The sequence below is a fragment of the Cervus elaphus genome, chromosome 8, assembly GCF_910594005.1.
Source record: "Cervus elaphus chromosome 8, mCerEla1.1, whole genome shotgun sequence".
NCBI classification, from domain to species: Eukaryota; Metazoa; Chordata; class Mammalia; order Artiodactyla; family Cervidae; genus Cervus; species Cervus elaphus.
Genome location: NC_057822.1, coordinates 47,581,671 through 47,609,548, shown reverse-complemented (window position 1 = coordinate 47,609,548; position 27,878 = coordinate 47,581,671). Strand labels below are relative to the sequence as shown.

The following is a 27,878-nucleotide window of genomic DNA, read 5'->3' as shown; positions in this document are numbered from 1 at the left end:
TGTAATTCAAAAAATGATAAAGTTTATATGTGTATATCTACAAATATGAATGCAAATCAAAGTTGGAAAGGCGCATACTAGGTTGCTAATTTATCTTGGAAGGAGTGGGAGAATTGAGTAGGTAGAGGAGAAGAGAAATGTGCAAGACAGGTAAAAGAAGATTAAAAAACTGTCCCAAAACATTCATATGATCACATTTATGCTATTATTTCTAAATCTCTTAAGAATAGCAAAATACAGCTTGCAGGAAAGAAACAAGAATATGTCACAGAAATGGAAATAACCATACAAATTTTATTGAAATATACAACATTTTTTAGTTTTGCAGATTTAATAGATGCCAAGGAGGTTTATTTGTTACATAGATCAAATAGAATCGGCCATGTGAGCAATAGCATGAAAAGAATAGGACTTTGGTAAACTTATGTGTCTGTATCACTCAGGAGAGTTTAGATTCTACTGTAATAACAAATAGCCTCCAAATCTGAGGGACTTACGACAACGGTTGCTTTCTTGCTCATGTTTCATGTTCATTGCAGATTGACTTCAGCTCCTGCTCCATGCCAGTTTCAAGATTCAGCCTTTTACTGCTGAGCCACTGGGGAACCCGTGGTAAGTACATACTAGCTCTAAAACTTCTATACACAAAGTGTTTTTCTACTCATCTTTCACTGACCTAAGCAAGTCACATGGCTGAGCCTCCTGTGAATGGGATGAGGCTGTATTAACGCTCCCACAGGGAAGGATCAGTGACCATCTCCCGAAGTAGGATGATCTGCTCTATGACAAAGAGTATTAATGATGTATTTGTATGTGATCATACTAATGAATGTTATTAATGATTGGCGAGTGAAGGGAATTAGTGATGAGAAAAAAGAGAAAATATTTTTCTCTTTTAGAGAAATATTTAGAAAAATATTTGGAAAATAATTCAGTAGGTGCCTGTTTTGCATCCACAGGTAAGAAACACATCTTTTGATTTCCATTTAGTTTCAATCACAGATCACAGACTATTCTTTATATTTTCAGAACACAAACTAAAACTTTTAATTTGTATTTTGCATATAGGAAGAATTAAGGTAGATGGAAGGGTAAGATGCTATTTTATACACATACTTTATTTTTCTGAAGTTTAGAATTCACAGCAGTATGTTTATCAAGCACTAGAAAAGTATTTGTTTCTTTAGAAATGAGTCTGAAAGTAATAGTGTTTGGTACTTTTTGTTTAAAGTTTAAGTATGTGCTCAAAGAATCTTCCAAATAAATTCTCTCTGCAGCTATGAATTTAGTTATTGAAAAATCGTTTTGGCTAGGAGAGACTTTAAAGAAAACTCTGTAACCTCTTATTACAGTAATTATAGTATTATACTATGTTTGTTGCTTGTTATCTCATTTTACAGTTTAAATTAAATTTTAGTCCTTTGCTATTGCTCAATGTTTCAAGTGATTCCTTTAACATGTTTTCCCCTCTAATCTTTTGAAAACAGTTGTGACATTATCTGAACAGTTTCACCAGTACATCTTATATAGAACAGAGAATGGCAGAATTCCCAAGTGCAGTGCAGCAGCTGTTGCTCCTCCACTGTGGGTTAAGGGCAGAGGCGTTGTCTCCATGGTGACCTGTGTGAGTCAAAGAGGGTGGGAACTAGGAGATTCTCGCAGGGGTTAATGACAGAGCAAATGCTAGCAATTAAGCTTCCACTAGACATTTGGCTTCAAGCAGATTTTTTTCTTTATTTATTTTTAATTGAAGGTTAATTGCAATGTTGTGTTTGTTTCTGGCATACATCAACATGGATCAGCCACAGGAATACATATATTCTCTCTTTCTCAAGCGGATTTTTAAAAAGCAATGTATTCACATTCTAAGTTCCTCAGTTTTATTAAGCAGATAAGCTTGTGCCAAACCAAAGAGCTATACACCTGAAAACTCACTTGAAATGAAAAAGTGTTTACAAAAGAGACCATACTTTTACTCTTGTCTTATATTTTAATTTAGAACATGCATTATAACTTTCTGCTTATTTAAATGTTGTACTCTGCTTCTTCCTCCCAAAAGATTTGAGGTAGGATACAACAAAGACATAATAAGGTTAATAAAATAAGTATAAGAGTAATATATCATCAGTTCAGTTCAGTTACTCAGCGGTGTCTGACTCTTTTTGACCCCATGGTCTGCAGCACACCAGGCTTCCCTGTCCATCACCGACTCCTGGAGTTTACTCAAATTCATGTCCATCGAGTCGGTGATGCCATCCAACCATCTCATCCTTTTTTGTCCCCTTCTCTTCCTGCATTCAATATTTTCCAGAATCAGGGTCTTTTCAAGTGAGTCAGTTCTTCGCATCAGGTGGCTAAAGTATTGGAGCTTCAGCTTCAGCATTAGTCCTTCCAATGAATATTTAGGATTGATTTCTTTTAGGACTGACTGGCTTGATTTCTTTGCAGTCCAAGGGACTGTCAAGAGTCTTCTCCAACACCACAGTTCAAAAGCACCAATTCTTTGGCCCTCAGCTTTATGGTCCAGCTGTCACATCCATACATGACTACTGGAAAAACCATAGTTTTGGCTAAACGGACCTCTGTCAGGAAACTAATGTCTCTGATTTTAATATGGTGTCTACGTTTGTCATAGCTTTTTTTCCAAGGAGCAAGTGTCACCATTCACAGTGATTTTGGAGCCAAAGAAAATAAATTTTTTCACTGTTTCCATTGTTTCCCCATCTATTTGCCATGAAGTGATGGGACCAGATGTCATGATCTTAGTTTTTTGAATGTTGAGTTTTAAGCCAACTTTTTCACTCTCCTCTTTCACTTTCATCAAGAGGCTCTTTAGTTCCTCTTGCTTTCTGCCATAAGGGTGATGTCATCTGCATATCTGAGGTTATTGATATTTATCTGTGCAGTCTTGATTCCAGCTTGTGCTTTGTCCAGCCCAGCGTTTCTCATGATGTACTCTGCATATAAGTTAAATAAGCAGGGTGACAATATACAGCCTTGATGTACTCCTTTCCCAATTTGGAACCAGTTCATTGTTCCATGTCCGGTTCTAACTGTTGCTTCTTGACCTGCATGCAGATTTCTCAGGAGGCAGGTAAGGTGGCCTGGTATTCCCATCTCTTGAAGAATTTTCCAGTTTGTTGTGATCCACACAGTCAAAGGTTTTGACATAGTCAATAAAACAGAAGTAGATGTTTTTCTGGAACACTCTTGCTTTTTCTGTGATCCAGTGAATGTTGACAGTTTGATCTCTGCCTTTTCTAAATCCAGCTTGAACATCTGGAAATTCTTGGTTCACATACTACAGAAAACTAGCTTGGAGAATTTTAAGCATTACTTTGCTAGGGTATGTGAGATGCATGCAGTTGTGCGGTAGTTTGAACATTCTTTGGCATTGCCTTTCTTTGGGATTGGAATGAAAACTGATTTTTTCAGTCCGGTGGCCACTGCTGAGTTTTCCAAATTTGCTGGCATATTGAGTGCAGCACTTTCACAGCATCATCTTTCAGGATTTGAAATAGCTCAACTGGAATTCCATCACCTCCACTAGCTTTGTTCATGGTGATTTTTCCTAAGATCCACTTGACTTCACATTCCAGGATGTCTGGCTCTAGGTGAGTGATCACACCATTGTGGTTATCTGGGTCATGATGATCTTTTTTGTATAGTTCTTCTGTATATTCTTACCACCTCTTCTTAATATCTTCTGCTTCTGTTAGGTCCATACCATGTCTGTCCTTTATTGTGTCCAAAGGAAAAGAGTATAAAGAAATATGACTCTATATTTTCTTCCAGTGAGTTCTATACTTGATACTAACAAGCATGAATAAACTTCATATCTTGGTGAAATTGGAGGAAGAACCCCTACCACATGCAAATAAATTTGATTTAGGTGGGAGAGAGGAGGAGAAGCCCACCCTATATTCACTCCTGCATGGCAAGTGTCAGACATCAGGAGTATGTTTGATTTGAAGAGGTTTATATTATAAATTCATACATAAAAAAGTCTCAAGTTGTTAAATAAAATAGATAAAGAAGAGATACAAGTTTTCCCATGGGCATCATTGGTGCCATTCCGGTGATAATTTCTATAAATGCCTTTGTGGCTTCTGTATCAGCAGGGAACATAACCACGACCTGAGCTCCAACTCTAGGATCCATGTCAAAGTAAGTTAATACATAGGAAATAAATCAACACTGTTTATTTTTAAATGACCTCTGCCCTGATCATACAGGCTATTCCCAGACGATTGGCCTGGGGCTCCTGAAAGTGTATTTTAGCCTCAGGGTCTACATGGAGTGATTTCCGAGGGAGTGTGTTATTGGACAAACACCTGGGCATTCCGTTCTCCTGCAGGTAGAAAAGGTTTTCCAACACCTGGATGAAATAGCAGCCATCAGGCCCTGAAGAATATTGACTGTAATTAGTGATGTCTTAAATATTGATATTTATTGCCTTTCAGTACCTGGAAGATGTATTAAACTGGTGAATTTAGATCTATTGTAAACAATTTGCAACTGATTTTTTTTTTTTTCCTGCTGTGAGGCTTGCAGGATCTCAGTTCTGCAACCAGGGATTGTACCGAGGACCAGGGCAGTGAAAGTGTAGAATACTAACCACTAGGCCACCAGGGAACTCTCATTTTTGTAGGACTGTTATTATGAAATGGAGTATCCTTGTACTTAGAAATAAAATTAGTTGATTTTTATGTTTTAATTACTGAAATATAAGGGATGAAGTAATGCATGTCAAAAAAAGGAAAGTCTTGAATTTTAAGAGGTTATATTAATTTCGGTTATCTTTTATTGACTCAGCGTATGTTTTGCTGTTGCTGTTTAGTTGCTTAGTCGTGTCCGACTCTGTGACCCCATGGACAGTAGCTTACCAGGCTCCTCCTATTTTCCCTACAAATTACCCTACAAATTGCCCTTTTCTAACAAATCTAAATGATTAATGTGTATTGGGGAGTTCTGTGGCTGAATATAAAGATATATGTGGCTCATTAGAAAATGTTCTACTTATATTTCAATGCATCTTTGTTGTTGTTCAGTCGCTAAGTTGTGCCCGACTCTTTGCGACCCCATGGACTGCCACATGCCAGGCTTTCCTGTCTTTCACTATCTCCCCGACTTTGCTAAAATTCATGTTCATTGAATCAGTGATGCCATCCAACCATCTCATCCTCTGTTGCCGCTTCTCCTTTTGCCCTCAATCTTTCCTAGCATCAGGGGCTTTTCCAATGAGTCGACTCTGGAGAAAGGAAAAGATATACCCAACTGAGTGCACTGTTCCAGAGGATAGCAAGGAGAGATAAGAAAGCTTCTTATGTGAACAATGCAAAGAAATAGAGGAAAATAATAGAATGGAAAAGACTAGAGATCTTTCCAAGAAAATTGGAGATACCAAGGGAACATTTCATGCAAAGATGGGCACAATAAAGGACAGAAACAGTAAGGACCTAACAGAAGCAGAAGAGATTAAGAAGAGATGGCTAGAAGACACAGAAGAACTATACAAAAGAGGTCTTAATGACCTGGGTAACCATGATGCTGTGGTCACTCACCTAGAGCCAGACATCCTGGAGTGTGAAGTCAAGTGGGTCTTAGGAAGCATTACTATGAACAAAGCTAGTGAAGGTGATGAAATTCTAGTTGAGCTATTTAAAATCCTAAAATGCTGATATTAAGAGAAGAGGTAGTTGTGCCTGATGTGAGTGGTTCCAGATTTGAAGGAGTGGTTCTTCAGAATAGGTGGTCTCCAGGACCATCATGAGACTTGTACGCTATGAGAACCTTGTGTAGTCGGAAGAACCACAAGCTTTGAAGTTGTCTGGGACTCCTATCCTGGTTCTGTCACTCTGAGCAAGTGAATTGACTCTTTTGACCCTTAGTTTCCTTATCTGTAAAGTGGAGATCAGATTTCTTCATTGAGGATTATCTGGTCCATATTAACAGAAAGGAACTATAAGTTCTCCTTCCAAATGTCATTTCTTGGTAATGTATGGAAAGTCTTACTATTCTCACTGGATTTTTCTTAGGCCCACAGTTCTAGAGTGACTAACCTGAACTAAAAGGACTACCTTGACATATCTGGTCTTTGATTCCGGGCTCAGTATTTTCAGGTTTGCTGGATCTGGCTAGGTTCCCATCAGTTGTTTTTTAGTCCAATTCTCGATTTCATGTTACTCCAGTTTATTCTAATTTTGTCACTGCTTGCTTTGGATCTGCTCTGATTTTTGCCCTAGAATGGAATTCTAGGATCCTTAATGATAAGAAGTTCTTAGTGACAGAGCCATTTTTCTTTATCAGAAGCAGTAGTTTTATTCAGTCAGAGGACTGCAAAGGTGAAGATTCTGTCCACAAATATTTACTAAGCACTTACTCTGTATCAGGCATGGTTCTGGGAGCTAGAAATACAGCAATGAACAAAATAGGTCTTTATGCACACGCAGATTGTATTGTGGGGCAGAGACAGGAGGACAGCATGACAGACTATATAGAGAAACAATTCCCTGGACAGGACTGTTTATTTACAGTGACAAAATCATATGAGAAAACAAAACTGAGTAATATGCATAACATAGTATGTGTGTGAGATTGAAGTGGCAACTTGAGATTTGTGGTTAGAGAAGGCTTCTCTGAGGTGGTGATGTTTGAATTGACAGTTTATGATTCTTATTCACATCCCTTCCGCCATTACACCCACCCAGCTTCCAATGTGCCCATCAAGTGATTGTCACATTACTTGGTGAAAGATTGGATGTCAGGAGTTGTGAGTGATAGTAACTTGCAGAGTTTTTCTTTTTTTAATGAAGGTGTAGGGATGTGGCTATGGTTGCTGACCTAAACAAATCTGGTTAACCTTTCTCTCGGTCTTGCCAGTGGGGCCACAGAGTAGAATCTGTGCCTGGGTAGGAGCAGGTTCAATGGAGAGTTCTTTTTAGTTTTTAACTGAAAATGTGAACATCAGGAGAAGCCTTCTGAGCTTATGCTAGAGGATCACAGAGTGAAATCTGCTAGATCAAGGTCCAACTGTATTCTCACAGCATAATAAATAGACAACAGTCTTTATGAACTGATGCTCAGAGCAAAGATTCAGAGGTGTGGTATGTGTGTGTTTGCCTTCACATGAGGGTGAGACAGAATGCTGTTAAGGGAGAAAAGAGATGAGAATAACTGGACATTATCTAGTTGAAACAAGAAAAATTTTGTATACTGCGTGCTATACTTCCTAGTTTATTTTTTTGAAGATCACTGACTATAAAAATTAGTAAGGTGACACTAATTTTGATGTCAAAATATTATTAAGGTCATATACACAAATGATTTACATCGGAAGTCCCTGTAAATATATTAATATTGTAGAACAAGACAGAAATAACCACAGTTTTACATTTTTCGGGACAACCCAAAAATGAAATTTTTATTAGGGAAACACAGAAAGATGAAGCTCTGAAGGCAACTGTAGAAGACTGAAATGAAACATAATAATACTTGAATATCAAAGAAAAACGGTGATAGCTTAAAATAGGGTATATTTGTGAATATAGCAAGTAACAATATTTCTTATGAAGGCAAAGGACATGTATGGTCATTTAATGAGCTTTCCTGGTAGCTCAGTCAGTAAACAATACTGCCTGCAGTGCAGGAGACTATGGTTCGATTCCTGGGTCAGGAAGATCCCCTGGAGAAGGAAATGGCAACTCTGGTGTTCTTGCCTGGAAAATCCTATGGATCAAGGAGCCTGGAGGGCTATAGTCCATGGGGTCACAAGAGTTGGACACGGCTTAGTGAATGAACCACCACCACCATGATCGTTTTAAATGTGGGTGCCCTTTTACATCCTTCCTTTAGTCTGTGGATTATAAAGGCAATTCAGTTCAGTTGCTCAGTCGTGTCTGACTTTTTGTGACCCCATGGACTGCAGCACACCAGGCTTCCCTGTCCATCACCAACTCCCGGAGCTTCCTCAAACTCATATCCATTGAGTCAGTGATGCCATCCAACCATCTCATCCTCTGTTGTGCCCTTCTTCTCCTGCCTTCAATCTTTCCCAGCATCAGAGTCTTTTCAAATGAGTCAGTTCTTCGCATCAGGTGGCCAAAGGATTGGAGTTTCGGCTTCAGCATCAGTCCTTCCAATGAACACCCAGGACTGATCTCCTTTAGGATGGACTGGTTGGATCTCCTTGCAGTCCAAGGGACTCTCAAGAGTCTTCTCCAACACCACAGTTCAAAAGCATCAATTTTTTGGCGCTCAGCCTTCTTCACAGTCCAACTCTCACATCCATACATGGGTTATAACATGGGTTATAACAGCAGATCGGCTGAAAGGAAGCATTGAATTTTCTCTCCTGTCGTTTTCATATGAGAAAAAAAGAAAAAATCCATCGCTTTTATTATGCAGTTCTCAGAATCTCACTAGAGGGTGGTGTTGATCTATAACCAGAGGTTGCTAATCTGGTACATTCATTAGTAGGCTGCATTTATATTTAAAGAAAAGGTAAAATGAAACCTTCTCAGTCTTCCCTAAAAGTTGGTAAATGTCAAGTCTGAAAACTCCCAAGGGCCTCATCCAGTTCTGGCTTCTTGCAGCCCCAGAGGAGCCAGATAAAGTAGTGAAGAGATTACTGGAGGAGTTAAGTGGCAGATTCTAATTTCATCTCCTGCTAACTAGTAGACAAGAAATTAAAGCTTTCTGGGCCTTCTTCTCATTTGGGGGGGAAAAAAAGGCCTGTGCTAGATGATCTCTACATCTCCTTGTATCTCTGAAATTCTGATATTCTAACACATTCTGAGTCTAAAGGCTGCAGAATTTCTCCTGTTCTTGGTCAAAGGCACAAGTAACATCGCAAATTATACAATTATTAATAATTAAAAATAACAATGTTATAAATGAGATTAACATAGATTCTAATATTAGAAAGTCTTTTAAATTAAAATATCAAATCTTACTAGGGAATCTCAGAGCCATCCTTTTTTCATCTATCCGAGAATTCTGTGGTTAATTTCTGTGCCTTAATGAATCATTCAAGGATATCTCTTGCTTTTTAACTTGCTGGAAATGAGCAAAATATATTTACACAGGATTATCTAGAGAGAGGAAGTTGAACCACTCATTATCAAATGTTTTAGGATGGAGATTAAATCCCTTACCTCACCTTGCACTCAGCCAACATGCATCACATATGTCTTTTCATGCTGTTCATGGGGACGACAGAGGACGAGATGGTTGGGTGGCATCACTGACTCAGTGGACATGAATTTGAGCAAGCTCCGGGAGATGGTGAAGGACAGGGAAGCTTGGTGTGTGGCAGTCCATGGGGTCGCAAAGAGTTGGACACCTTTGAGCGACTGAACAACAACAAATCCTATATGTGCTTTGTGAGGAGTCTTTCTTTACAGGGATTTAGTTGCTTCTGTTTCCTATTACCCTCGTCTTATCTAATTCCCTTTCCTTGTCATATTTATTAACAGTGCAGAGTGAACTGAAGATTTTTACATGGAACCTGAAGCAAAGTATCCAACAACAGGGTTCCAGTAAACCCTGGTTTATCTCTGCATGGACTTAACTTCTAAAGGTGAGAGTCTGCAGTTAACCCCTGATGGTTTGAAGTCACCCCAAAGTCACTGACATTAACACCCAACACCCCATTTCTTCTAAATTGCTTTGCTTTGCAAATGAAGGTTTCTTTTCCCCTCCCCTTCCCCCCACCCCCCGATTTTGCTGCATCTCCAGGGTCGTGTCGAACATCTAAACTTCTCAAAATGTACGCACACGCGAGCGTGCTCTCACACCCCACTCGAGTACACGAGCCCGGCTGGGCCGGCTCCCAGTTAGAGGACACATTCCATTCTTCGTGCTCGGGCACACCCCTCCGCAGTGGGGATTGGTCGGGCCGACCCCCCGTCGGCGAGGCGAGGCTCCTAAGAGGCCCAGACGCCTGCCAATCCCCACGGGCTGTCAAAACAAGTCTTCCCTCCCTGTCACAACAGAGCAGAGTGGAGGTCGCCGCCGCCGCACTTCCTGGGGCCGCTGCACCGCGGTCCCCGGGCAGGTGGCGGGTGCGCCGGGCAGCGGTCGCTGGGCTCCAGCCGTTCTCAGGCCGCGCGCGTCCTGGCCTCTGCGGCCGCCCGACCAGGCGCCCGGTGCCTTTTGTCTGGCGCAGAGCGGGCGTGTGCATCACATTTCGGACACCTCCCTCTCCTTGTCGTTTCTCCTCCCTCCTGCTCACATCTTCTCCGCCGTCCTCCCCCGCGGACTGCCGGCCTCCTGGACCAAAGCCCGCGGACGTCTCTACTCGAGCGATGCCTCCTCTCCAGAAAGTTGCCGCCGCCGCCGCCGCCGCAACCGGGCGGTGAAACAAAGTCTGGCCGGGCCGCCTCCCGGTGCAAGAGCGCACCCGTGCCCAGCGGCTGCACCCCGCTGCCGGGCGTGCCGCCTACCCGCGGGGAGCCCGAACTGCGCTCGGCCATGGCCGAGGGCGCAGCCAGCAGGGAGGGTTCAGCGCCGCCTGAAGCGGCCGGGAGCGAAGACGACCCCCGAGTGGGCCCGGATGCCATCTCCGGGGACTGCGTGGCGGCGGCCCCTGGGGGCCGGTGGAGGGACCGTCGCAGTGGGGTCGCGCTGCCCGGAGCTGCGGGGCCCCCAGCGGACAGCGAGGCCGCCCTCCTGGAGGCTGCGCGGGCGACCCCTCGGCGCAGCAGCATCATCAAGGTAAGCGAGGCTGCGCGGCCGGGGGAGCTCGGCTGGGGGTGGGCGGTGGGTGGGTCGGGGGGCTGGGGCAGGATGTACGGTGTCCGGAGGCATCGCAGGCTTAGCATTGTTTTCTCCAGTGTCCTTCATTACCAAACCTTCCTTCCTTGTCCGGAGGTTCCCAGACTGAGCTCTTGGCTGTGAGAAGCAGAAGTGACTTTTTTTTTTTTTTTCCCCTCACCGCAGAGGAAAAGTTCCATTCTGCGTCTTTGCGTTTTGATGGATGCTTTCCTTCATTTTCCCTGAAAGTTTCTCTAAACCATTGATGTAAGGAAGAAGGCAGAACTCAATATAAATGCAGACCTGCGGGAAGGTTGTGCACTGCTCTCCAACAAAAAGTTAGCTTTCCCCGCACAGTTTACCCTCAAGTGGAAAAAAAAACCCAAAACAAAGCATACAAATCTTCGAGGCTCAAACTATCTTGAGATGTCACGAAGCGTGAACCTTCCTCGTAGGCAGGCTGTTTTCAGTGGACCCTGCGGCAAAGTAAGCAAAGTAAAGAGCGAAGGTGGAGCCTAGAGTTGTGCAGAGAGCGTAACCGGAAAGCAGTAAACCCACCAAGCATCACCCCGGGCCCTCGTGGTTACCACCGCATCCAGGAGGACGCTTCCCGACCCCTCAACTACCAGTCAGGGTTTCTGTCTATCCGTTTGGCTAGCCTCATCCCTCCTCTTGTCGCTTTCTGTCTTCCTTCCACTTGGGGCTTGCTTCCTGTTTGAGATTTCATCTTGGGTTCATGACATCAGTATAAGGTCTCCTGGAATTCAGAACCTTTCCATAGGCTTTGGAAGAGGGCCTTTTAGCATAAATGCGTGAGTACATAATCTTGAGGACATGACATCAAAATTGATCTTGGAAGAACAGTCAGGATGAAACTACTTCCATATAAAAGTAAGCCGAAGATGAAAAGGATGGACTTGGAACTATCCATATTTCTATTCAATGTGCTTGTGTTAATACCTTCAAAACCCTTGTTCAGGTGAAGCTATGTGTACATCACACAAGACTTTTCTCTTTCTCCAGCTCTAAATTGTAACTCCTAGTGCCAGTGTGGCTAGACTGTTCCCACAGTCCATCCAGCTAGCTCCAAGTATGGTCTAGGCTTTTCCCCAGTACTGACACATGGACGTTTAGAGCCAAACAGGGAGATTTCTATATTAAAAGAAGGGTGGGTGGTAGTTGCAAATGACTTGTAGTAGTTTCTGTTATTTTGTGACTTTTAGATTATGTGAAGAGGAGTGTTCTCTTCTGGGTATGAATTTGGAGAAAAAGGAAACGATCCCTGCCCCCACCCCCTTTAACCTATAAGTCAGAAAGCATGTTATTTTGAAACTTAAAAAAGGCCACTTGTAGACAGTATACATTTTGGAGCCTGAGATGTAGACACTACATGTGTTGTGTGAAAACAATAGCCACAAGATAGTTTAAAATATACCATCATAAAAAGCACTGGGCTTTTTTTTTTGTAAAAGAAATGAAAGTAACAGAGTGTAAGGAGTATACAAATTCTTGCTGCTAAATTGGTAAGTTTAAAATTTTAGTATGTGCTGGTTGATATTCTTGGAAGGGTCCTTGCTGAGTAATGGTGCCTGTTTAGGTCTGAAATTTCTTTTTGTGACAAAAAAGGAAGGAGGCAACGGAGCAGCAACTTAATCTTTTCCCTGTTTAATAGTAAAATAAACATTTAATAACTGCCATTTAAAATTAAAGATACCAGGAGATGAAGTGAATTCTTCTTATCAGTTAACTTTTGTTGAAAAAGTATTAATATATGCATATGATAAAAACAAATGTTGCAAAGGAGTTTGAAGGGAAAACTCCCAGCCACTCCCCATTCCCACTTACAAAGTCCACCCCAATAGCTGTTAACATGTTCTTGTGTACCATTCCAGAAATATTCCATATATAAGCATATGTAGCTGTATATATCTGTGGTGAACTACCAGTGCTGCTGATTTATGTAATAAAATTTGGCTAGAGTTTTTACAGGGTTTATATATTCAGACTACTCCAGACATTTTGATGTCTGGAGAGTTGTCTAAGGTCATTGTGATGCATCTGTTAATCTTCAAAGATAACCTATAGGTCATTGGTCCTTGGAGTCTATTCCCAGAGGCCTCCTTATCTTCCAGTGGGGAAAGGGACAGGTGATGGGTCCTGTTTCACTCCTCCTCTGCCATCAAGGACATCTCAGAATCTGTCACTCCATGGTTTGTTCACTTTAGCGCAATAAAAATGAGAGTTTCTAAAAAAGGTCTAGATCATAAGAAGTAAATAGTACATGCTTCTCTATTGAGAAAAGATTGCTTTCTTTGTTGTTTTTCCAAGAGTTATTTTTATTTGGCATTGAAACATACACAAAAAGAAAGGCTTTAGTACATTTTATATTAATCAAACTATTAAATGCTGTTCCTGATAGCCTTAGTACAGTGATAATTGATATTCATGGTCATAACTCTGAGCCACTGAAAGATTGTGAATCATCAAATATCAAATTCTTTTCAGCTCAGTTTAGGGTATTGTTTCTATTCTAATTTGACTGCTAATTCTCTGTAAACTTGAATATTAGATAAATCAGAATACTGCATTCCTCTATCATGCCAGAAAACAGACTGTCTTGTATATTAATAGAAAGAATGTTTTCAGTAAATTTGCCCTCCCTAATTTGTGAAAACATGTGTTTAGTTGAGAAAACAATTTTCCTCTGAGCTGATGAAAACAATAACATTTATCTTTACACATTTTTTGAAAATCTTTCTACTGTAATTATATTTCTTCCCTTAAATGCCCAGTCCTAAGTTTTGAAAAATTTAATGTGAGAGTTAAACTATGTTCTCTTTAACCTGTCCATTTTCCCCTGTGTTTTTCTGTGTAATTTTTTTTACAGCATTGACATTGATAAATGTTGCATGTTTTTTGGTAAGTGTATTGTTGTATACCACAATATTACATAAACTCCATCTTAATTGCTTCTTTATGACTTGTGGTTTAAAATGACAAGTATAGTTACTTGCAGGGTTTAGAATATCTAGTAATTAAGTACTGTTGTACTTTCAAATATACTTCTACCTAAGAAATTAGACCAATTAACTATCTGGTATTTGATATAAAATTTATTTATTTAAAATATTTAGCATTCTAGATTGTAGTTTATCACTATTACTCTATAACAGAAAATTTGGGAAATAGAAAGCAGTGTAGCTTGCTTCCTATACTATTGGGTTCGCCAAAAATTTCATTTGGGTTTGTCCATAAGTTGTAACAAAAAATATGAACAAACTTCTGGCCACTGAATAGATGATGGGAATTGAGGTACATACGTGTTTTAAAAATAGCATATTTTTAAAGTAAGACTTTTAAAATAAGTCTCTCAATAGTTGAGAGACTTCCCTGGTGAGAGACTGGACCCTGGTGTGGTCCAGTGGTGAAGACTCCACATTTCCAGTTCAGGGGGCTTGTGTTGGATCTCTGGTCAGGGAACTGAGATCTCACAGACTGCAAAGCCAAGGGAAAAAAAAAAAGCAAATGATTTATCTCCCGTTATATGTAATGTATTGAAGAGTCCTACTTTTTTCCATTTCCTTTTGCTTCTGCTTCAGTGTGAACTCTTGAGAAGAAATTATCACTTGGATCCCATGGGCATAAGTGTGTGGGTTGAAGACAGAAGTTGGAAATAAGGTGCTGAGATGTTCACTGAAGCAGCTAAAGTAGTGACTTCCATGTTGCTCGTGTCTCTTATATCATGGCCAGTCTTATTCTGTCATGTTCATTGCGATTGTGGGGCTGATGTAGGGGGTTTCTGAGCTGCAGCCTCAAAGGTGCTCCTTGGGTACCTGCTGACCCATATCAAAATTATGGCTCTCCTCAGAGGAGAACGGGATGTGAATCAGGTACTAAACTAGGAGCTTTCATACATTATAATCACTTAATCCTCACAGCAAACTCTCTGAAGTAGAGAAGGGAGGCATGGAGAACTCCTGATACAATGTGGAGTCAGGATTCCTACCCATGTCTGAAAACTTGTGGTTTCATGCTGATTCTCAGATGCAGAGAAAGCCATGATCCATGAACACATTTTAGGTTAGAAGTAACGTGAACATCTAAGAAAGTGGCAGATTCTTGGGCTCCAAGGTTTGTGGGTAAACTCTCTTTTCTCTGCTTCACCTCTCCAAATCAGAAAATCTTGAAATGGATGACTCTAGACAGCTTCCTTTGTGGCTCAGCTAGTAAAGAGTCTGCCTGCAATGCAGGAGACCTGAGTTCAATCCCTGGGTTGGGAAGATCCTCTGGAGAAGGGAAAGGCTACCCACTCCAGTATTCTGGCCTAGAGAATCCCATGGACGGTCCATGGGGTTGCAAAGAGTTGGATACGACTGAGCAACTTTCAGTTCAGTTCAGTCAGAAAGAGATTGCAGACGCTCTTGTCTTTGGTCATTTTGTTAGGCCTGCACTGTAGTTTGAAAGGCAGAGAAGCTTGGCAGATGTTCTACTTGTTGTCAATATATGAAGGTCACACCTGTTCTTTTATGCCTGACCCACTTCTCCCCTTCTCACGCAGCAGTTGAGTTTGTGAAGGATTGTATTCTCTTTTAGACTCATTATGGGGCATAGTAAAAGTGAAAGTGAAAGTCGTTCAGTTGTGTCAGACTCTTTGCGACCCCATGGACCATACCATTCATGGAATTCTCCAGGCCAGAATACTGGGGTGGGTAGCCGTTCCCTTCTGCAGGGGATCTTCCCGACCCAAGGATCAAACCCAGGTCTCCCACATTGCAGGCGGATTCTTTACCAGCTGGGCCACAAGGTAAGCCCAACAATACTGGAGTGGGTAGCCTATCTCTTCTCCAGAGGATCTTCCTGACCCAGGAATTGAACCAGAGTCTCCTGCATCACATGCGGATTCTTTACCAACTGAGCTATCAGGGAAGCCCATGCTATATGGGGCATAGGAGTATGTATTACTCTAGAGGAGTAATGAAATAAGGGATGTTGTGTGGGAGGTCTGAAAATATTTTTTTATAGGGACAGTTATGAAGGGAGTGATGTGTGATTGAGAAATAACTCAAAAATTTTAGACACACTATAAGTTAAATAGGCTTCTGTAACTTGGCATGGGAATTAATCAGCATTTATAGACTTTTTTGCCTGTAGAAATATGTTAAAAGTTCTAAAAAAATCAACTTACGGGTAAATGTTGGATAAACAACATGGTTATACAGCGGTGCCCCCAGCCTTACTGGGTGCCATGAGTGTGTCCTGGTGGTTTCCATTGTGGATGCCCCTTCTGGGGTATGATTCGTAAGTGGCATTGGACTTCTTGCTTGGATTTGTTTTGTTATGCCAGTAGCTTCAGTTAGAGTATTAATTTTCCTGAAATTGCCATAGAAACATGGTCACATTTCACCTTAGAAGTGGTTGTTTCTCATAGGGGTGCCTTTCTGGTGTGATTTCTTACAGCATCTCTCAAGAGAATTCAGAATAAAATTTAGATAAAGAACCTTGTATTGTTTTGATGAGAGACTTTTAGAAGTACCTGTTGATTAGTGCTTCCTACTATTATCAGAATTTATAAGAATTTTTTACTTTCTTGAAAAATGTATTAAGGTTTAAAAAGTAGAATTTAATTGCATAGCCATTGAGAGGTTAAACATACATTGCAATTAAGACTGAAGAATTGTTTTCTCAGCCTTTCCCCCTTTACAGTAGAGAAAACAAGTAATTAAATTTTGTACAGTAAAATGTCAATTGAACATTTATTTCCAAATAACACCTTAGGCACCACAGACTATTATGAGAAGACATTAGGGACAGCTGATTTTACCTTTGGTACCACAGAACAAACACTCCATTGATGCTTCTAGGTAATGTTGGAGCAACTGGTCAGGCAGTAGGCTGGGGAGTAATTCAAAGAAAGAATTACAGCAGGCTTCCCTGCTCCCCCAGTGACTCTTCAGTTTTAATAATGGTGAATGTTAAACATAATTCCATTTTCAGGATCAATATCTAAGTTGAGACCTGTATAAGATTGTACATTAAAAAAATTATTCAGCTTAAAATGACTAAGGGGCAGGAGTAAAATTCCTTTCTGAGTTTTCCACTGGGATCTCACCACTAGTAAATGAACCATTGGTTACTAGATGGAGAGAATAATTTGATTGCACTTCCAATCTAAGGTAATAATAAATTAGTAAACTTATTACAATGAAACCTGTCAGTTCTACATAATCTCATATTTAATGTTTTCTAATAATGTAAAAAAAGATATATTTGTAGCTTTTTTCAAATCTTATTTATCTTTGCGGGGCTTCCCAGGTGGCACTAATGGTATAGAATCTACCTGCCAATACAGGCGGAGAAGGCATTGGCACCCCACTCCAGTACTTTCGCCTGGAAAATCCCATGTATGGAGGAGCCTGGTGGGCTGCAGTCAGTGGGGTCGCTAAGCGTCGGACACGACTGAGCGACTTCACTTTCACTTTTCACTTTCATGCATTGGAGAAGGAAATGGCAGCCCACTCCAGTGTTCTTGACTGGAGAATCCCAGGGACGGGGGAGCCTGGTGGGCTGCCGTCTATGGGGTCACGCAGAGTTGGACACGAGTGAAGTGACTTAGCAGCAGCAGCAGCAGCCAATACAGGAGACATAAGAGATTAGGGTTTGATCCCTGGGTCGTAAAGATCCCCTGGATGAGGGCATGACAATCCACTCCAGTATTCTTGCCTGGAGAATCCCATGAACAGAGGAGCCTAGCAGGCTACAGTCCATAGGGTTGCAAAGAGTCGGACATGACTGAAGCAACTTAGTATGTATGCATGCACGTTTATCTTTGCATCCCAGTTCATCTCTGTATCCTAGTTACTATGAAGGTTATGATAGACATAATTTATTGTAATTAACAGATTACAATATACAATAAAAACAATTAGAACTGAATGGTCAAGTTCTATAACGACAACATTCTCTTAAGTCTTGGCCAATGTATTGTGTATTTCAGCTAACATTTGATGGCAACAAAATAATAATGGGACAAAATATTGGAGTAGTCCCTTGGATTTAAATTAGAATTTGATTTGTACTTTAATCTGTAGCATTTTATGTGGATGTATAAGAGAGAGATAATCTAGTTTATTTTCCATTAGTACCATTATAACTAACCTCACTTATAATTAATCTAGCATTATTTTGAGATAAGTAGGATTGTATGTGATGAGTAGAAAGTAATCATTATTTTTATTATCATTATCACTCCAGAAAGAAGAAAGGCAAGTTAATTTTGAAAACAAAACAATCCATCCAAAATGAAACAACATAACAACTAAACTATTTTAATAAGTGCACTCAGTCCCCAAAGATTTCTTAATTTGTATTTGTGAATTTGTGGAAGTGTATGCCTTTCACTGGCAAGGGTATTGTGTTTTTCCTTAACCATACAACTTGGTATTCAAGATACCTTTGACAGATAATATCTATTTTCTTAATTCTTTCACACTGACTTGCTCAGAAGCCTTTTAAAAGGTGCTAAATCTGCACTAAGCTAAGCCTGAAGAGCGCTACACTAAGTGTGAAAAGTGAAAGTGTTAGTCGCTCAGTCGTGTCCGACTCTTTGTGGCCCCGTGGACTGTAGCCCGCCAGGCTCCTCTGTCCGTGGAACTCACCAGGCAAGGAGACTGGAGTGGGTTGCCATTCCCTTCTCCAGGGGATCGTCCCAGCCCAGGGATCGAAGCTGGGTCTCCTGCATTGCAACAGATTCTTTACCCTCTGAGCCACCAGAGAAGGCCAGACTAAGCCCAGGTGGTATATTTAAGTAGGCACACTTGTACCGTTGTATGGTACTATATAATGGTTAGAAACGATGGTGGGATTATATCTCAGAGCATCTTCTCTGTGAGATGTTGAGGAAGATACATGCACAAGGAAGGCAAAAGGAGACCAAAAACAAACCCTTTACTGTCAGCTGGGACCAAGATTACAAGGCAGAACTCTAGAAAAACTGGACTTGATCATGTTATAGGTACTTTCTTCAAGACTCAAGTGATTTCAAACCGAAGCAGGCCAAATAGCCTGTGCCCTTAAAATCCACATCTCCCATCTCAGATCTGGCGCATGAGAATGAGGGTGGGCTGCCCAGAAGAGCGGCCCATTGGGCGAGAGAGTAAGCAGTCCGCAGGAGGAGAACGTGTGTCCCCTCCGTGCCTCTCCAGGCTCAGGCTGGGCTGGGGCCTGAGCTCAGGAGAAGGACAGCTGTGTGAGAAGAGAGAGTGGGCTGCCTTGCTCTGCTCCCTTGGGTCAGCCTGTTGCTGGGTGAGGGGAGAGAGGAGACCCTGCTATGTACACTCTGACCTTTATCTTCGAAAGCCTCACCTCCATAAAACAGTCTATCAGTGCCCTTGAACCTTCTGTCTTGTAATCATTTACTCGTTTTTGGAGGAGATAGTAGGGGCAGAAGTGGTGGGGTGGGGTGGGGTGGGGAATGAAGTTCGGCAGTCTGTGCTCCCCCTGGAGACTGACATACAAGATTCAAAGACACCTTCAGCATTTGGTGAACTCCCCTTTTGAAATACTTTGGAATTATTGATTCCATGCTATAATTAAATAGTATATATTTAAATATGTTATTAATAATTAAATGCTTTATTTTTATGTTTAATAGATAAAATACCCAGTACATCTTGCAGAGATTTTCCTATCGAGAAATTTTCTTATAATGACAGCAAATGCTTATTTAAGTAATGAGTCTGGCATTGTTCAATCAATGTATATTCATTCATTCAATCCTCATAATAACCTTATGAACTTAGTGTTTTTGCTTGTTATTTCCCTTTTCACAGTTGGAGAGATACTATATGACTTGCCGAAGGTCACTTAGCTAGTAAATGGCAGAGCGAAGAAATGTACCCAAATGGTTTAGCTCCATAGGTTGCTTTTAATCTTTATACTATATATCCTGCTAAATAATATTGATTTAAACCTAGCTAGTATGCATGAAATAGCAGACATTATATAGCTACCTTAAAAACTAAGTTTAGCTGATAAGTCAAAAAGAAGCAATTCTGAAAACAACTTTGGGAAACTCTATTAAGGATTTTTTTGCTTATGTTTTTTTTTTAGCTTCTTAACCTTTCATGTAAAATGCCCATGACTTTACAGTAATATGGTACTCCACTCCACTTTCCCTTGAGAGAATGGAATTTCTCTCAGTATATTTTTACTCTTTTCCAGAATAAACATCTTTACCATGAAGCAACAATTTATGATCCAACTTTGCTATAAATTATACAGGTTAAGGATGGACTGTTACTTCATTAATGCAAACTGATATGATTTATTTTATAGTTTGATAGTTTTGTCTTCCAGCATCAATAAATCAAAAAGATGTACCTGAGTTTTTAATCCAGGGAAGTTGTAATTTTGATAAGTGGTAGTAGATATGATGCTGTATGATTCAGATTTCTTCCCAATTACATTTGAGGTAGGTGAGTTCATCATACATATGAGGAATATTTGAGGAATTTCATTAAACTGAAAGTCTGTTTAATCATTTAATTCCTTTTTTGGGGGTGGAAATTTCAAAGTCAGTATGTGGGAAATTTAAATATGTGAGTATGTTGTGAAATTACTGTGCTCGTGGCTACTTTATTGTGTTGATGGGAATGAGTCCATTCTGCCATGCAGAGATACAGTACTATGGCCAAATGGTACCCAGAGGTTTATCCCCATCACTTGGAGACTGGCCAGGGTTAAAGGCACAGTCAGCTCTCTTGCTGAGACACTCCTCATATGTCAGCTTTAATTATCTGTCTGTGGTTATGTTAAATTATTGAAGGGCATGGGACTTTGGCTTTTTCTTTCTCTTCTCTCTCTCTCCCCCTGTCTTTTCTCTGTTGCAGCATTTGCACAATAAGACATTTGGTCACTTTCTCTTAAAGTGTTTTTCTTTTTTTTTTGAAAAAACAATGAGGCTTTCCCCAAACATCTGAAACTTACAAGAACTATTTTCCCTAATACCCTTTTATGTTCAGTTAGTGTGGAATCAGCCTCGTTTTGTGATAAATGCAGTGGTGTGTATGTGTGTACACACTTAAGCTAGACATACTAAAAGAAACCTCAACAGCAGGTGACCTTTTGACCCCCAGCTTTCTGTCCTATGGCTGAGGTGATGGTCTTTATCCAATGACATATTTATTGTGAAAGTAATTGCATGGGCTATGAGAAGTCAAAAGTATTAGCAGTTAAGTTACACCACAACTTGAGATTTCTATGGTTTGGGGAGAAAAGAAAGAGGATCAATGTGTGCTAAAGAGAAAGAAATCAGATAGGACCATGTTTATAAATGGGCACAGTAATGTTTCAATAAATAGTTCTTTACCTGGATCATTCTGCCTGAAGTTGTACATTTGGAAATACAAAGTTTGGGGATTTTCTTGGCATTTTGGTTCTGGAGAGTCTTTAAACTAACACCTCACTCCATCACACAGCTAATGATGAATACTCAGCACAGGGCCCTTGAGCCTAGAGATTCCTGGGAAGAATCTAGAAAGAACTGGTCTCAGTTGTTGGGAATGCTTGGCATTAAAGGCAAGTTACGTCTGTTTTTCTGTTTCCCTAGCCCCAGCCCTAGGAAAGTCCAAGGGAATTCATCAGAGTTCCTCCATCAGCATGATAGGGTCACCAATACAGAGAAATGGCTTCTGGGAAACAAGACATCATAGAAATTGGTATAACAGAATGGAAGTAGTTGTGAGTGCTTGTATTAGCTGTCACAGCTTAAAACAAAAGACTCTATGATTCCACAGACGCAGGGGACTGTGAACTGTTGTGTTCAGACACCCCTTACGGTCTTGCGGAGAGGCAGCCTTCACTGCTGATCTTGCCCACCCCACTTTCCCAGGCTGAACAAGGGGAGGACTTCCAGGCAGGAGGTGACCTTGGAAGGGAACCTGTTCCTTCCACTTTCCTAATTTTGGGTGGAAGAGCTCATGACCCTTTTCGAAGCTGAGAGAGAAAGGACTCAAGAGAATCATGTGTAAAGATTGGGCAGATAATGGTGGTAGCATCCAACAGCTCCTCTCTCCGCCAAGTCTCCCTGTAAGTTGGGACTGATGCTCATCTCTTCTCTGGAACATGCTGAATTGCCAGACCAGCAGAGCTCTTCTGCTGTCCGAGTTCCTGAGTGTGGATAGAGGTGACACTGTCAAAGATGGCCAGGATGTTGCTAGTGCCCCATCCAAGAAGCTATTTGAACAGAGGGACTCTAGTAACAAAAGACTGGGGCAGGGGCTGGGTAAGTGGTGGGAGAAAGAGGTCAGTGTCCAAGCCAGATCTCTAAAGCCAGTTTGATGAATGTATAGTAAGAAGAGCGCTGTAGAGAAACAACATCTCCGCACAGAGTCAGCAGGTGGATGCCTGCCTTATAGAGAGAATCAATAGTTCAGTGTTAACCTGAGAGGCAGAGAAACCCAACCCAGTGGGGCCTGCAGCATCCCTCTGATGCCATCTTTAGAGAGACCATGGTCTGTCCTATCCATCCTCCAGCCCAACCCTAGAAAGGAAGTCTAGGGAGGAAGAGAAAGAGAGAAGTGGGTAGACTAGACCTACCCTCTCCTGCAGCAACCACCACCACTGTTTCCACTTGCTTTGGGGGGTATGGAATGGAAAGAAGACCTTGAACTGAACTTGAGATTGAAGTTTTAAATGAATAGGAATGAGTTTTTTAAGGACTTGAAAAAGTGAAAGTCACTCAGTGATGTCCGACTCTTTGCGACCCAATGGATTATTCAGTCAATGGAATTCTCCAGGCCAGAACACTGAAGTGGGTAGCCTTTCCCTTCTCCAGGGGGATCTTCTCAACCCAGGGATTGAACCCGGGTCTCCCTCACTGCAGGCAGATTCTTTACCAGTTGAGCCACAAGGGAAGCCCAAGAATACTGGAGTGGGTAACCTATCCCTTCTCCAGGGGATCTTCCTGACCCAGGAATCCAACGGAGGTCTCCTGCATTGCAGGTGGATTCTTCACCAGCTGAGCTATATTGTGAAATCTGAGTGAGGTCAGTTATGAGTAGTAACTGGAGTACCCAGGGGCAAGGGGATATGAGATGGCATAGTTGGGAGGGAGCTGTTGTGGGAAAAATAAAGCTCACTGGACTTCTTTGGCTGTCCAGTGCTTAAGATTCTGTGCTTCCAATGCAGGGGGCATGGATTCGATCCCTGGTCTGGGAACTAAGATCCTGCTTGTTACGTGGTGCAGCAAAAACCAAACCAAACCAAACAAGCTCACTTGTTTGTACTCCAGCAACTTAAGACTGCTTAATTATCCAATTACATTATTACAGAATTGGAGAGCTTGAGATCGTTCTCTAATTCTACCCCTTCATTTATTAAGCGTGGCTGTCCACGATCTCTCCCATTCTTCCAGAGAGCCACTAGAGGTATTGTTTATGGCACCATGGATAGGTTATGGAGGGTTATGGAGGGTTCTTTTACAATTTCATGGTGTAGAATAATAACAAGCCCCACAATTGTCAAGATCTTACATTATTTTTTTAATTCTTATAGCAGTTGGAAAAACATGGCTGTGGTTATCATTTCAACCTTACAGATAAGGAAGCCAAAGCTCTGAGAGGTAGAGAAACATCCAGGTCTCCCAGATATTAAGTATGTCTGTGTTTGGTAGGGTAGAGGTGGGGGAGGGCAGAATTTTTTCCTCCCTATTTTCTTTATTCCTCAAACTTGCAACCACCAGTAACCCAGGTTTCTAAAAAACAATGATTTAAGAATATGTTAATCTGGTTACATGGGCCAGAGTTAAAGCAAAGTTAAGGTGGTTCAACCTTGCACTGTTCTGTGATGAAAGCAACCATCATCAACTGAGCTAGGGACACATATTTAAGTTGAAAGTCAGAAGGATCTAACACACAGTGATAGATTTGAGGGGACCGCTTTGGCATACTTTGGAGGTTTGGGTTTCTTACTCTTCAAAAGCTACATTTTAGAAACCCTAAATATTAGTTTTCTATTGTTGCTTTAGCAAATTATCACCGTGTCTTTAAATAGTATGTATTTGTTATCTTATAGTTCTAGAAGTCTGCAGCCTGAAATGTGTCTTGCTGTGCTAAAATTAAGGTGTTGGCAGGGCTGTGTTCCTTTTGGGGCTTCTCTGGTGGCTCAGGGGTAAAGAATCTGCCTGCAGTGCAGGAGACCTGGGTTCCATCCCTGGTTCGGAGAGACCCCCTGGAGAAGGGAACGGCAGTCCACTCCAGTATTCTTGCCTGGAGAATTCCATGGACAGAGGAGTCTGGTGGGCTGGGGAAAATCCATTCTCTTGCCCCTTTCAGCTTCTAGAATCTGCTACATTCTTTGGATCCTGGCCCCTTCCGTTTTCAAAGACAGCAACAGCCAGTGAAGTCTTTCTCACATCATACTACCTTACCCTGCCCCATGCTAACTCTTCTCTCTCTTCCATCTTTAAGTATCTTTCTGATTACACTGGACTCACCTGCATAATCCAAGATGATCTTCCTATTTTAAAGTTAGTTGATTAGTAATCTTAGTTCCATCTGTAACCTTCTTTGTCATGGAACCTAATATGGAACTTGTCATGGAACCAAATTCTGAGGAATAGGACATAAAAATCTTTGGGGACCATTATTCTATCATATCCTGGTTTCAGAACTAGGTCATTGTTGTGATGATTTTTTCCCATTCTAAATGAACTTTATTAAGATTATTTAAATATAAATATAATTGGTTACAATATGAACACTCTACTGGATTAAGATTTAGGATTTTAATAGTAGTTTTAATAAAATAGTTTATGGATCTTAGGAACATTTTAACCAAATCTGCATTTTTACTTTATTATGATATACTTTTTATACTTTAAAATATAGGGCTTTAGTAGACAATTAACTAAAAGAATCCTTACAGTTTACCTCATAATAGTTGAATCTACCTCTTAATAGGTCTGAAAATGGACTTAGAGGGATTATTGACTTCCTCAAATCATAAAGCAAATTGATGGAGAACTAGTACCAACATCTTCCAACTTCTTATGACCTGAACTTCATAAGATTTAAAAAGAAGGGGATCCAGATTTCTGGATTTTATACTTAATATATTCTTCACAAGAACTGAAGAATGACTTTCAGGTTCTCACAACATCCTTGTGCCCTTGACTTGACTCTGAGTACTTCTGAAAACTCTCTGGGAAAATTGGTTGAACTGATCTGTCTTTGGGGCAGATGTTCACTTTGGGGCAGATATCTTCACTGTTAAAAGTTTATAACTTTATAAACTATAATTAGGAAGAAGACGTGATGTTCCAAACTGAGGAAGATTTTTTTCTGTGGTTAAAGATGTAGGTTTTTTTTTTTTCTTTAAGAAGTTTTTTGATGAGTCCTCATGGCTAGTGTGTAGAATCAGTTATTTAATTTACCTCTTTTTAACTTAATTGAATAAGTTTCAATAGAGGAATTACATTGTAGAAGCTACTCATAATAGCCATACACAAAACACAGCCTTACCTGGGCCACTACCTGCGTTTCTGTATGTACTGTCCGAGAAAGCGAGTTTCCAGCCTGTATGGCAAAGCAAACTGTTAAAATAAGAATAAACCCAGTTTCCTCCGTAGTGCATATATTAGAGAGTAATTTCCAGGCAAGCTCACATCATAGAGAACCAATTGCTATCTGGTTTCATGGACAGTAATACCAGTTTGTGGAATGTTTTCCATTGTATAAAGCCTATTAAAAGCCATAAGAGAAAAATAGCATTCACCACTGACATTAGGATTAACTGAGAATGGGGTGGCATTAAATAAAATGTAAAAAGTTTGAATCATAATTTAAAAAATCCTGGACCTAGATATTGGATATTTATTTGTACAAAATAAAAACTTTGCACTGGATATTTTTGTTGTTCTGAAGTCCTTCAAGAAAAGTCTGGAGAAAACCAAACAGTGATTTAAGTCCTTTAACAGCCATGTCTAATATGTCATTATCTTTTAAAAATCTGCTTTCTTGTGAGGAATGAAACATTGTTCTGAGGCTTCTTACGGACATAAAAGCTCAGCTTTGTGTTTATCTGATTATGTCTTAAATCCTTCTGAGCTCTTGTTCATGGTTTCAGTTTTGATTTTTAGATTTTACAGTTGAAAATGACTTGAGCATTTTAAAGGACAAGTCGATGACTAAGGCAGATTATTTGTCTTATTCCTATAAGGATCTTGGTGCTATGACCCTCAAGGGACTGTCTTTGTAGTTTTCTTCAAATACCCTTGTTTTGTCATTTGGATGTTTTCTTTCATTATGTTTCATCTTCTAGAAAGTGTCATTGGTAGTACAAACAAAAGCATTGTTTGCTTTCATGGCTGGCTTGATCTACATCAGAATTTTAAATTTCACTATTAAAAGTCTTTATTGAAAGAGGAATTTAAGTGAGAATGTTTATACATGAATCTTTGGGCCTTTGGAATGAGGGAGTTCACGCTCCATATTTATAAATACTTGCATTTATTGGGAAGCTAAGTTGCTCTAGCAAACATATGTTGACTGGAACAATATTAGAGGCTATCTCTAATAGCGTTCTGTAACTAGGCTGGTTCTTCTCAATCGAGTAAGTAGCTCTGATCCATACAGAAGCTCAAGGATCCAGTTTCATTTTGTCTCCCTTTTGGCCATCCTCTAGGATGGTTCTGTCCCTTTGATTAAACTGGCCCCCCCATCACATCCCCCTTCTGTACCATACGTACGAAGAGGGAAAAAGAAAGGAGGGAAACAACTTTATTTTAGGGAAACAACTGTATTTTAAGGAAGTTATCTGTAACTTGCATATATCACTTCTACTTTTATTCCCTTGGCGTATTGGTGATCTGGCTACAACCAGCTGGGAAATGTAGTCTCTACATAGGGAGTTATGTGCTCAGCTTAAAGTTTAGGAGATTCTTATTAGTAAAATGAAGAAAAAGAGACTGTTAGTTTTGTTAAAATAATTAGTCATGAAATATATTCTTAATTGAAGAAGGAATCAAAGTGTTTTGTAATATGAGGGAATTAAACATTACTGTGATCTATTTTGGAGTTCCTATTGTTTGATCTGGTTAGGGCAACTGATAGGAACATGGCTCATGTACGACTAGGTCTTATTCCAATACCTGTAATGAACCAGTTAACTTCACAATTATTTTTCATACACATGAACTGCACTTTGCATCCTGACTCAAAATTCATACCACATGTGAAATACAGAGAAACCCCAAATAAGAACAATCAAGGACGTCCTGAGTAACAACTGTGTCGGTGGGAAAGAATCTGATGGTTTGTCTTAGGTGAGCCTTTGCCAGATGTCAGGTGCCTTAAAAGCACTAGAATAAGAACCTCTGTGGATGAGGGGATACTGGCCTCCACTCAGCAAGGAGCTCCTTCTCTTACAAGGGAGCCAATTCCATTTTCAGGCTGCTTCTGTTGTTTGAAAAACTTAGGTTGAGCCCAAATCAAATTCTTCCATGATGCATTTCTTAGTCAGTCCAATTTCTGTCTCAGGAACTGGAAAGTGTAAGTTTAAGTTCTCATGTGACAACTCTTGACATACTTGGAGGGAGTTCTATGGAAGTGTCCTCGCACACTCCACTGCGGTAATGACCCCTGATGTTTGCGTGCTCACCAGTTTCCAGACACAGCCCTAAGCACTTTGTACGTTTTAACTCATGTAATTCTCACTAGGCTTATGAAGTGGGTGATGTCTGCCCTGTTTTCATAGATGAGGAGATTGAGGGACAGATGGGTTAAATCACACGCTCACATTCACACACCAAATAAGTGGCATGTTCTGATTTGGCAGTGTTTAATTTAAAATGCCCCTTGACTACAACATTAGTTACTCTACTAGAGGCAGTGTGGTCCACTGTAGTGGTGTTTTAGCTCCATTTTCCTGGAGATTATATTTCTGTGACTATAATCATCACAGGAATTTCCCTTCTGGAGGTGAAAAAAAACCGACTTAACACATTCCATTGACAGCAGCTTAGCAAATTGTCCTTGTATTCCTCGTGCTATGCTTCCTGAATTTGGGAGGATCTGATGGGTTTATTGAAGGCAGGCTTGCTGTGGCAGCTGCATTAAATTTTAAAT

The 27,878-nt window shown here is 40.6% G+C and overlaps 1 protein-coding gene across 2 annotated transcripts in view; it reads left to right on the top strand.

Moving 5' to 3' along the window:
* Positions 1 to 9,971: 9,971 nt before the first annotated feature.
* The window catches only part of PLCL1 (phospholipase C like 1 (inactive)), a 351,515-nt gene continuing 333,608 nt past the window's right edge, over positions 9,972 to 27,878 (top strand). The window contains exon 1 of one of the 2 annotated variants that reach the window (XM_043910477.1): positions 9,972 to 10,716. In XM_043910477.1, the coding sequence (XP_043766412.1) occupies positions 10,556 to 10,716 (161 nt within the window). In that variant the 5' untranslated portion in view covers positions 9,972 to 10,555. The remainder of the gene's footprint in view (positions 10,717 to 27,878) is intronic. The other variant, XM_043910478.1, reaches the window with a different exon arrangement.